The sequence below is a fragment of the Glycine soja genome, chromosome 15, assembly GCF_004193775.1.
Source record: "Glycine soja cultivar W05 chromosome 15, ASM419377v2, whole genome shotgun sequence".
Classification (NCBI taxonomy): domain Eukaryota; kingdom Viridiplantae; phylum Streptophyta; class Magnoliopsida; order Fabales; family Fabaceae; genus Glycine; species Glycine soja.
This window is the reverse complement of record NC_041016.1, coordinates 11,623,691-11,634,521: the sequence shown is the minus strand read 5'-3', so window position 1 is coordinate 11,634,521 and position 10,831 is coordinate 11,623,691. Positions and strand designations below refer to the sequence as shown.

General features: G+C 30.9%; 2 protein-coding genes across 2 annotated transcripts; one reads left to right on the top strand and one right to left on the bottom strand.

Moving 5' to 3' along the window:
• Positions 1-1,377: 1,377 nt before the first annotated feature.
• On the top strand, positions 1,378-4,298 carry LOC114388671 (ubiquitin-conjugating enzyme E2 32-like). The gene is made up of 5 exons (XM_028349284.1): positions 1,378-1,671; positions 2,399-2,530; positions 2,660-2,744; positions 3,301-3,464; positions 3,546-4,298. Exons 1-5 carry the CDS (start codon positions 1,564-1,566, stop codon positions 3,975-3,977), a joined length of 921 nt encoding a protein of 306 aa, XP_028205085.1. The 5' UTR covers positions 1,378-1,563; the 3' UTR covers positions 3,978-4,298.
• A 1,867-nt stretch (positions 4,299-6,165) lies between these two features.
• Positions 6,166-7,116, bottom strand: LOC114386771. Its single transcript, XM_028346816.1, has one exon. The coding sequence runs from the start codon at positions 7,085-7,087 to the stop codon at positions 6,308-6,310; it is 780 nt and encodes a 259-aa protein (XP_028202617.1). The 5' UTR covers positions 7,088-7,116; the 3' UTR covers positions 6,166-6,307.
• Between the last annotated feature and the right edge of the window lie 3,715 nt (positions 7,117-10,831).

Below are 10,831 nucleotides of genomic sequence, written 5' to 3'. Positions count from 1 at the left end.
ATTTAATATTCTTTGTATTTTTTTACTAATGTTAAAGATTATTATTTGTTTTGTAAATTAAAAAAATGCAAAAAAATTAACTTAAATAAAATTATTAAAATGTATTTTGTTTAACAAAAGTATTAAAAAAATTTGTTACTAATATTAACAAATAATATTAATTAATTTTACTTTATAAATTATTTTAATATTAACAACAGAAAATGATTTAGTAATAAAAGTAGTTCTTAAAATAAAAATAACATAATACATTAATATAAAATAAATAATACAAATTAAAGAGAAGCATAAAATTAAAAAGTTAAAACAATATTAGTCATCAACTTAGTTGTATGAATAATTACTATGATTATGTCTTTTAGTTCTACGCAATGAGCATTTCTTAGGTCTATTTGAAATTGATTCATCCATTTCATTATGTATACGACTATTGGCTGACCTTCCTGCCCTATCTCGTTGCTTTAAAAGATCAGATATAAAATATGAACTCACATATTGAGATCATTTATTTTTGCTTCCAAGAGAATGAAACTAAAGTTGACAAACTTTGTAAATGTTTTTCAACTTGTATATAATCAACAAAGTCATTACAATTTTAATTGCAAGAAGCACTGCAATTGCATGCGAGCAAGGAATTTAAAGTACTTGAAATTCTCTATAATCACACCACCATTTTTTTAATTTGATAGTGCATGTCATTGTTCATCGCTCAAGTCGCGTATTTATAATTTCTTTAATCTCAAATATTAAAAAAAACAATATTATCTAATAAATTATAAGTTAATATTAGTAACAAAATATTTTAATATTTTTGTTAAACAAAGTAATTTTAATATTTTTATTTAAATTTAAGTATTTTATGTTATTTTTTTAATTTATGAAACAAATAATGATGCTTAACAATAGTAAAAAAATATAAAAAATATATTAAATAAAAAATACAAAAATATTAAATAATATCAAAATAATATAGAAAATATTAATAAAACTAAAAAAACACATATATTAATTCATTAAATAATTAAAATAAAAAATTAATTACAATTTTTTTAAAAATACCTTATGTGCAAAAAAAAAGAATTTAAATCGTAAAATAATTTACAACTTCAATGAAAAAAATATCCATTACTACTTTAAATTATGTGAAAAAAATTCTTACCACTTTAAAAGTCGTGTTTAAAAAAATAAAAAATTAAAATCATAAATTTTTTTCCGACTTTAATAAAAAAAATCATAAAATAATTTATAACTTTAAGAAATAATAAGTTACCATACGATTTATCCTATGCAAATATTAATTTAAATTTTACCCTTAGATAAATTTGAAAAATAAATATCCCCTTTGGGTAGTTTGCCCCATGAGAGACACGTGAGATAGCACAGTGGCAGGGCGTGTCAATCCGAGAGAAAGAGGCAACCAACTTCCCATTTTGTTATTTCCATTTTCCATTCCCAATCGTAAAAACAACAAATCATAATCAGTCATAGCTTCGGCGACTTCTCGATATTATTTTTTCTGACAGAGCCACCGACAGAGCCGGCGGTTCCCGTGGCGGTTTGAGAATGGCCGACAAGTACAACCTGAAGAACCCCGCCGTGAAGCGGATCCTCCAGGAGGTTAAGGAGATGCAGTCCAACCCTTCCGACGATTTCATGAGCCTCCCTCTCGAGGTTCCCTCTTTTTCCTCTTAGATCCTATTATCTCTGTCTTTTTTTCGCTTCGATTTCGTGATGCGTGTTGTGAAGATGGATTTGTATTAGATCGTGATTTTTTGTGTGTGATTTAATGGGGTTTGGAATTTGTTGATTGAGCTTGTTTTGGGAAATTCCTCTGTGTTGTGTTCGGATGGGGTAATTTTTAATAATTTCTAAGAATTTCATATAATGGAATATGTGGAAATGTTTGTTAGGGGAATTCAAAAGTTATTTTAGGAGTTTCAATTTATAGACTACTATTCTTCTGAATTCTGTACAATTTTAAACATATTATCTTCTGGGTTTTGCCTATAAATTGTTAAGTATGAACTCGAATTTTAAAAGACGTGACTTCGAAAGTGTTGTTGGATACCATGTAAGTATGTCTTTTAGCTTCTATGAAGCTTGAGGCCTGTTTTGACCCGAATGATAACTCACCTAAACTTTCTCAAATTAAAGAAAAAAAAAATCTTTTGGGTGTTGGACTGTTGGTACTGTTAATAGTTAATTAATTTTACTTGATTGGTTCACCCAACTTGATAAATGTCTAAGAGTGTTCTGTACTCGCCTGATCTAATTTTTTTTGTCTGTATAATCTGTAAATTGTTACTGGTTTGGAACTTGGAATTTAATTATTGAGTATCGTTTTTGTTTTTGTTGTCTCGCGTTTCCTTAGCAACTTCAGTGGTATGATTGTTTTCAGGAAAATATATTTGAGTGGCAATTTGCGATTAGAGGGCCTCGTGATACGGAATTTGAGGGTGGTATTTATCATGGAAGGATCCAGTTGCCTTCAGAGTATCCATTCAAACCCCCTTCATTCATGTTGTTGACAGTAAGATGTTGCTCCCTTCGCTCTCACCTTATTAGATTCTTGTTTAACTTAATGAACTGTTTTTTCATGTTTGAACTCTGAAGAAACTCGATCCGTACTTGCTTATAAATTTCACTAATATGCTGTTAGCCTAATGGTCGTTTCGAGACTCAAACCAAGATTTGCTTGAGCATATCAAATCATCACCCTGAGCATTGGCAACCATCATGGAGCGGTAAGTAACATTCCTTTCCAGTATTGACACTCTGTTTGCTAAACTATTTTGCAAGTTATTTATCGAGAGGATGACTCAATTTTCTCATTGTACAGGTCATAAATGTCATCATGAATTTTGCATTCTGGATATATATACAGATGCATACAAGATTATAATTGTCTAGTTGTTACTCTGCAGTTACAAAATGGCCTGATATATTTGACTGTGTGCTTTATAATTATCAATTACTATTGTTGTCTAGGTAGAATCATACATTGGCACAAAACATGGCTTCCTCTAGATAGAAGTGGCATTGTATTGATTCCCATATCTTTAGATCATAAGGTTGGATGCTATAAAGATTGGGTAGAAAATACTGATCAAGCAAATTAATTGCATTTTAATGTATAATTAGAATATGAATGCATCTCTGTTTTTTTCATCATTCTTCTTTAACACACTACCTTCATTTTTGTAGATCTTATGCATTATCTTTAACTATACAGGCTGAGCCTTGTAGATGTCTTTGATGGTAAAAAGTTCTATTTTAATTGATGTAAATATCTTTTGGCAGTGAGGACTGCTTTAGTTGCACTGATTGCGTTCATGCCTACCAACCCAAATGGTGCATTGGGATCTTTAGACTACAAGAAAGAAGAGAGGCATACACTGGCCATTAAGTCTCGTGAAGCTCCTCCAAAATTCGGGACTCCTGAACGTCAAAAGCTGATTGATGAGGTAAAATGTTGCTGATTGTTTTCTCCTCAGATTGTGTTTTCTGTAATATACTGTGCTGCTGATTATACTTGCCTATTCTAGATACACGAGTACATGCTAAGCAAAGCACCACCTGTTCCTCAACCTAGTGCCACAGAGGCTTCTGAAGAGAACCCCAGAAATGAAGAGGCCGAGACACAGGTCAATTCACCAAATCCCGAGTCCTTACCTGCAGGAGAGGGTATTACAGATCAAGAAGTTGATGGAATTGTGGAAGAACAAGAAGTCATCCTTGCAAACCCTGCAGGAGTTGAAGTTTCAAGGGAGGTTCAACCAAGTGTTTCAAGGAATGAAGTGCTCCAAAAGTCAGACACAAGGGCTCAGAATCCTAAGCCAGAGACGAGGGTTCAGAAACATGATGATCGGTTGTTCACGTTGGCAGCTATTGGACTCACTATTGCAATTGTGGTCCTTTTGCTCAAAAAATTCCTCAAATCTACACAACATGGGGCACTTTTCTCGGATGGATCTTAAGACGTTTTGTTGCTGATGTTGGTTTCTGAGATTAAAAACTTCTTGGCCTTTATGCAGTAAATAGAAATATAGAGCTCTTCTAAACTCAAATCTCAAAGAAGCATTTTTTTTTTTTAATTTGATTGTACTTTTATTACACTATTTGTAATTATGGTAATATATATGTGCTCCTGCAATAAATTGAGGAGGAGCATGGCCTTTGTTATTAATTTCGTGTGAGCTCATCTTGATTTGTATTGACAGAAATTTATCATCAGTATCGTGGCTAGTTAGCCTAAACCTGATCATGCATGCTCTTCGGGCTTGTCATGGTCTTGAAAACTTATTTGATTTCATTGAACTAAGGCTACGAATTTATCGGGTACTGATTCAATATTCTTTACCCTTTAATTAGAGGAAATGATTTTTTTAATAAAAAAAAAAAAGAAAATCTATTCAGAAATTTAGACGAGAAATAAGGGGATTAATATTTTTTCCTCTTGGCTCTTTCAGAAGAGCAAAATATATAGGGTTTGTGTACCGAGTTAAATAATTTAACTTGTTTTATTTGTCTATAAATAGTAAGTTATTTAATTTTCTTTCTTTCTCTCTGTATAAGTCATGAAGGATTTTGTTTTTGGTGTCCCCTTTTTTTTTTTAACCAAATAGAGATTGGGTAATGAATATAAAAAATAGAGAATGGGTAACGATTTAGATTAATCATTGAACTCAAGGGTTGTACGGTAATTTGTGCTTGTTTGGTTTAATGCTAGAAAATCATTGTTAACATAATAAATTAATTAAAACCCAAGATGAAATTGATCGTTTAAGGTTTAAGTTTTGTTATATATATATATATATATATATATATATATATATATATATATATATATATATATATATATATATATATATATATATATATATATATATATATATATATAAAAGAAAGTTTAAGTTCAAACTTTGTAAACAACGTGATTTTGAGAATTCAAATTGCCTCAACCCATTTTGGTTCCGGCATAGAATGTTTATCTTAGAAGCAGTATACTACCTTCAACAGAATATTCATAAATAAGATGAATTTTGATTGACAGACAAGCTTTTCCTGTCTGTCCAGCTATAATCGATTTATTTGTTGTTTTGAAAACAAAATGACATAATCCAGTTAGTCGATTTATTTGTTGATTTGAAAAAAAATAACATAGTCCAGCAAATTTATTTATATATGAAACCATTTTTTTAAATGATAGTAGAAAATTAAATTTATCCGCAAACCTGAGATACAAACCCCTTAACAGTCCGCATTAAAATAATCACTTTCAAAGTTATTATAATCAAATGCGCTAATCCTTGTTTTCATAGATTTATCATTTACCAATAAATCTGCACACAGTTAGTTATATTTTTTCAACATCATTCACAATTTTGCTTAACCATTACTATGTAGTTTTTTGAATAATGAATGATTGACTCAAGGGGTGTACCAAAAAGATGAGAGATAAATCATCAATAAGATTGATGACTCCATTACTCAAAACCAGAGGTTTAACAAAAACAAGGAACAAATAAAAAAAAACAAGAAAAAAATGGATATTGATATATAAAACACACTTCCTTATAAACACCACATTGATACTAATTAAGTTTTTCTTTATTTCTTTCTTTTCATTATATATATATATGTATATATATTATCTATTATGTCTATATATTTTTTTCTCACTAAATAGAGGCCACATTATAAGCAAATGCATAAGTATTCAGCTTTTAATTTTTACACAAACAATTACATATTGCGTTGGAAAAAGATTTCTCTATTGAAAGAGAAGGTATTTCCCATATGCAGCGACAAGAAGACTTGTGGGAAACAAAAATAAGCGCGTAATGTGAGAGATACATCCTTAAATGAGAGAGTGGTGGAGCAGTGGCTGCAATTTTTTTTCTGGAACTCCCTTAAGAATCTTCTTACCCACCCCCCTTCCTCTAGAATAAAAATTGGCATGAACATGAAATGCCGCTTTTTCAAGAGCAAAAAACATTCTCAAGAATCATTATTTTATAACCTCCTAACAAACATAGGAGATAATTCTTTCTAATATCGTATTTCCGAGGATAAATAATCATAACTTGAAACAAACGGACTCCTAAATATCAAATAGACAAGAACTCTGCATAAATTATTTAATAAAAAGACACATCCATTCCATAAAACAAACATTTGTTTATAGTTGATGCTTATTTACCAACTAAAACTTTCAATACAATAAACATAATACTGTAACCTATATCACACTTTAATTAATGCCCTAGCTTGACCATAAGAACACACTAGAGCACACAAACCCTTCCTAATGGGGAATCAACGAAGCAATGGAAAGACAAATACTGGCAGTAATGCTAACCATGCCTTCAGAATGAGCCATGGGTGATGCCACCTTATGCTCCTCAAACCCACTCTCGCACGCAGAAACATCCGCCATAACAGCGCTAAGCATAGTGGTAACGGTGCCGAGATCCTGCGACTGAATGGCATCCATGGCCCTGTGGAGGTTCTCCAAGGCGTCGCTGTACTGCTCCTTGCAGTCCCCAAGTGCTGCGGCAATCTCCGGCGAGACCTTCATGTGCTTGGCGACGACGGAGATGGTGAACTTGGCCTGGTAGGAGCAGGCCTTAATGGCGGCCTCGAGGACGTTCATCAGGTCGAAATTTTGGCCGAGGAATGGTGTGATGGTGGAGACACACACGTCAGGGTAGTCCGTGTGGGAGCAGATATCCTTAACCGAGTGGTGGTCGGTGGCCGTGAGATCGTGTTCCGGCATCGTGATGGTGTTGCCTCGTAGGGTTCCCTTGAGGATGTCCCCGAATGCATTCGAGAATGCTGTCGAGAACGACGTGTATGAACGGTCGTCCTTGCCGGAGGAGGAAGAAGAATGTGACTCGTCCTTAGATAATGATGATGTTGGGTTTTCACGGTTCGGAGACTCCGAAGGTGAAAACCCGACAGATGGCTCTGTCTCTGGGGCGTAAGCCTTTGTATGCGCATCGCATGTGCGCATGCATGGACCTAGTGCAAAGCATAGGAGCAGGATTATGAAAAATTGGGTGAGGAAAGAGATTTGATTTTTCATTTTTATGAAGTTTTGTGAGAAGACAAGAGGTAAATGGATTTTGGGGATTTGGGAATGAGGCATAGAAGGAGAATTTATTAACATGTGAGGGGAACTCATGGTACTAAATTGTTGATGAAAATAGAATGTTGGTTGAGGAATATATAGTGACCATTGTTTATGCTGCTGTTTCAGCATTGTTTGGCGGGGTTTAGAGATGGTTGTAATTTACTTGCATTGTAAACTACCATCTGTATATTTTCCTTTGTTCTACCTCAAAATAGACAATTAACTAGTTTCCTACCTAGTTGTGTCTCCTCTCTATGGATGAAGAAAATTACTAGTTTGATACAAGTTGTTTATACCAGAAAAAAAGGGAAAACATACTTTCTAACTTGATTTAGAGGCCAGCAATTAATAAGAGAAATGGTACGTATGAAATAATAATATATGTTATTTAGTTTATTTAAAACCAAATAAAATACATTTTCATCCTATTTTATAAGTTCTTTTTTTTTTGCTTTCCTCTAATTTTGAAGGAATAAAACGAAATTGCTAATTTTTGTTCCATCATAAAAATATTTAAATAGTAAAATAATAATTTGATTTTGTCTCATCTTATTTTTTCCTCTCAACATCATATACACACACAAGAATTAAACCGTAACGGCATCTACAATGAAAATTGTTTAATGAGTTGCTTAACAAAAAAACATATTGTTTTAATGTGTTATATATCATTTTGAGTTGCTTAAAATTGGAGAGTTGCTATATAAATAACTATTGCTCATAAATTGTTTAACTTTATATTAAATATAAGAGAGAAAAATAAAACATTTGTAAGTTAAACAACTTGTTAATCAAAATAACCATTGGAAAACAATTAATTGAATTATTTAAGATTGAGGTGAAATAAATTGAGTTGCATATGTAAATGTTATTGGAGATACTTTAAGGCCATCTCCAACAAGAAGTTGGGTCATGTAATATACCTTTTATATAAAAAAGAATAGTGATAAGAAAAAACTAGTAATTAATGTTGATATACAAAATGTAAGGATATATTTATGGGACACATTGAATAAATAATTAATTATCAGGTTAGAGAGAAGAATTGTTTAAATTGAAAAAGAAAGTGATATGTAACAATGAGAGTAAATTAATATATGTAAAATGTAAAAAAAATGAATAAATTTGGGGTGGTTCACAAGGTGATTTTGAGAATTAAAATTGCCTCAACCCATTTTAGTTCCGGCATAGAATGTTTATCTTAGAAGCAGTATACTACCTTCAACAGAATATTCATAAATAAGATGAATTTTAATTGACAGACAAGCTTTTCCTGTTTGTCCAGCTACAGTCGATTTATTTGTTGTTTTGAAAACAAAATGACATAGTCTAGTCGATTCATTTGTTGATTTGAAAATAATGACATAGTCCTACAAATTTATTTATATATAGACCATTTTCTTAAATGATAGTAGAAAATTAAATTTATCCGCAGACCTAAGATACAAACCCCTTAAACATCGGCATTGAAATTATCAACTCCAAAGTTATTATAATCAAACGCGCAAATCCTCATTTATCCATAAATCTCCCCACAGTAATTAGTTACAATTTTTCAACATCATTTGCAATTTTTCTTAACCATTACTATGTAATTTTTAGAATAATGATTGATTGACTCAAGGGGTGATACCCAAAAAAAAAAATACCAAAAAGATGAGACACAAATCATCAATAAGATGGATGATATAATATGATAAAAAATTAAATAGAGGAGAAGTTTTTATTTAACTAATGTCTATGTAACACATAATTGAATTCTATTAATTCTTAATTATAAATTGAAATTTATGACGACATATAACCTAATTTTTAATTATGTAAAAATTTTGAGAGATAAGGGTGTGAAGTGGATATTCATATTACATTATGGGCAATAATATTTGAACAATTACTTTTTTTTTTCAAACACTCAATTAATTAATACTTATCATTTTTTTTATATCTCTTTCTTTTTATCATATCATATTACTTATGATATCTTATGATAAGAGGTCTCGCATTTTGTGTATTCAAATCTTATTTTCAATGCATTATTATTTGGGTGTAAGATAATAAATCGTTGACTAATTTATTACCCTCATAGATGACTCCATTACTCAAAACCAAAGGTTTAACAAAAAAAAAAAGGAACAAATAAAAAACAAAAAAATGGATATTATATATAAAACACACTTCCTTACAAACACCACATTGATACTAATTATATTTTTCTTTGTTTCTTTCTTTTATATATATATATATATATATATATATATATATATATATATATATATATATATATATATATATATATATATTATGTATTATATATGTCAATTTTTTTTCTCACTAAATAAAGGCCACATCATAACCAAATGCATAAACATTCAGTTTTTAATTTTTACTCAAACAATTACCTATTGCGTACCTGTTGGAAAAAGATTTCCCTATTGAAAGAGAAGTTATTTCCGATATGCAGTGACAAGAAGAATTGTGGGAAACAAAAATAAGCGAGTAATGTGAGAGATACATCCTTGAATGAGAGAGTGGTGGAGCAATGGATGCAATTCTTTTTTCTAAAACATATATATTTTACTAAAAAATTAACTAATAACTTGCTTTGTATATAATACGAATATTTAAGTAATTTTAAATCGAAAGTATAGTAATTATGAGTATCTTACTATTTACTTCCACCCCCCGTTAATAAGTGATCACTCATTAAGTAGTAAACTTTGCTCCTTCAAGGAACAAAATTTAACATTTGTAACACAATTCCAAGAGCATGGAGACTTTATACATGCTTTTAGAATATCAAAGTATAACTCACTAGGATCAACTTAATGTGAGAATTTGAAGTAAAATGCATAAGAGTATAAGCTTGAACCTTAATACGATCATTATATATATATAGAAAGAGGATAGGATTCGTTGACACCAGGTGTAAGTCTAATTACTCACATCAAATCTCAACCATTAATCTAAGTGAATACAACACATACTATTTAAACAAAATAAAAATAAAATATATGAGAAAAGCAGTCACGTGAGTTAACCCTTCCCTTGAGCATTTTGATTTGTGAATCTTTTTCCCTCTTCTTCACACGCAGTCTTCCCCAAATTGATCCTCCTCTCGTCGATTCAAGCAGGGAAAAAAATAATTACCTGAATCAATTGGATTTAATAGTGATTAATTACGTAATGCATGAAGAACAGTTCTTTAAAACATGCTGTTGCTCACGTAATTCTTGAACCCAAATTAGAATTGTGAGGTTACTTGATTGAATTAATTAAGCCTTACAGATGTAGTTCTTTATAAACGGTATTGTTCATCAATTATCAGACATTCAATTGAATTGAGGCATAAGTTATTTGAGTCACATAATTGTGTAGAATAGTTAGTTGCAGTACTTAAGCCTTTAGGTCACGTACTTGAATAGAATTAAGCATTTAGGTCACTAATTCTCCAATTTTTGCCCACTAACTGCACACGAACTCACAATTGAATCAAGGACCAAATACCCAAATGGGATGAGACGAGAATTGCAACAAGCCAACAATTGTTGGGGTCTTAATTTTAGGTCACGTGAGTTTTTTTTTTTTCAATTTTTATTTGGGAAATTTAGGATCATTATATTATCTTAGTTCAATGGTTGAAATTTGTAAATTATTAGACTTACATATGCATGATGTAAATGGATTATATATATATAT

Excerpts from the sequence above, each read along its gene's own strand:
- LOC114386771 (XM_028346816.1), bottom strand. The coding sequence starts at position 7,087 with ATGAAAAATCAAATCTCTTTCCTCACCCAATTTTTCATAATCCTGCTC.
- LOC114388671 (XM_028349284.1), top strand. The coding sequence starts at position 1,564 with ATGGCCGACAAGTACAACCTGAAGAACCCCGCCGTGAAGCGGATCCTC. Across the intron at positions 1,672-2,398 it reads TCATGAGCCTCCCTCTCGAG|GAAAATATATTTGAGTGGCA; the intron begins GTTCCCTCTTTT and ends GATTGTTTTCAG. Across the intron at positions 2,745-3,300 it reads TTGGCAACCATCATGGAGCG|TGAGGACTGCTTTAGTTGCA; the intron begins GTAAGTAACATT and ends ATCTTTTGGCAG.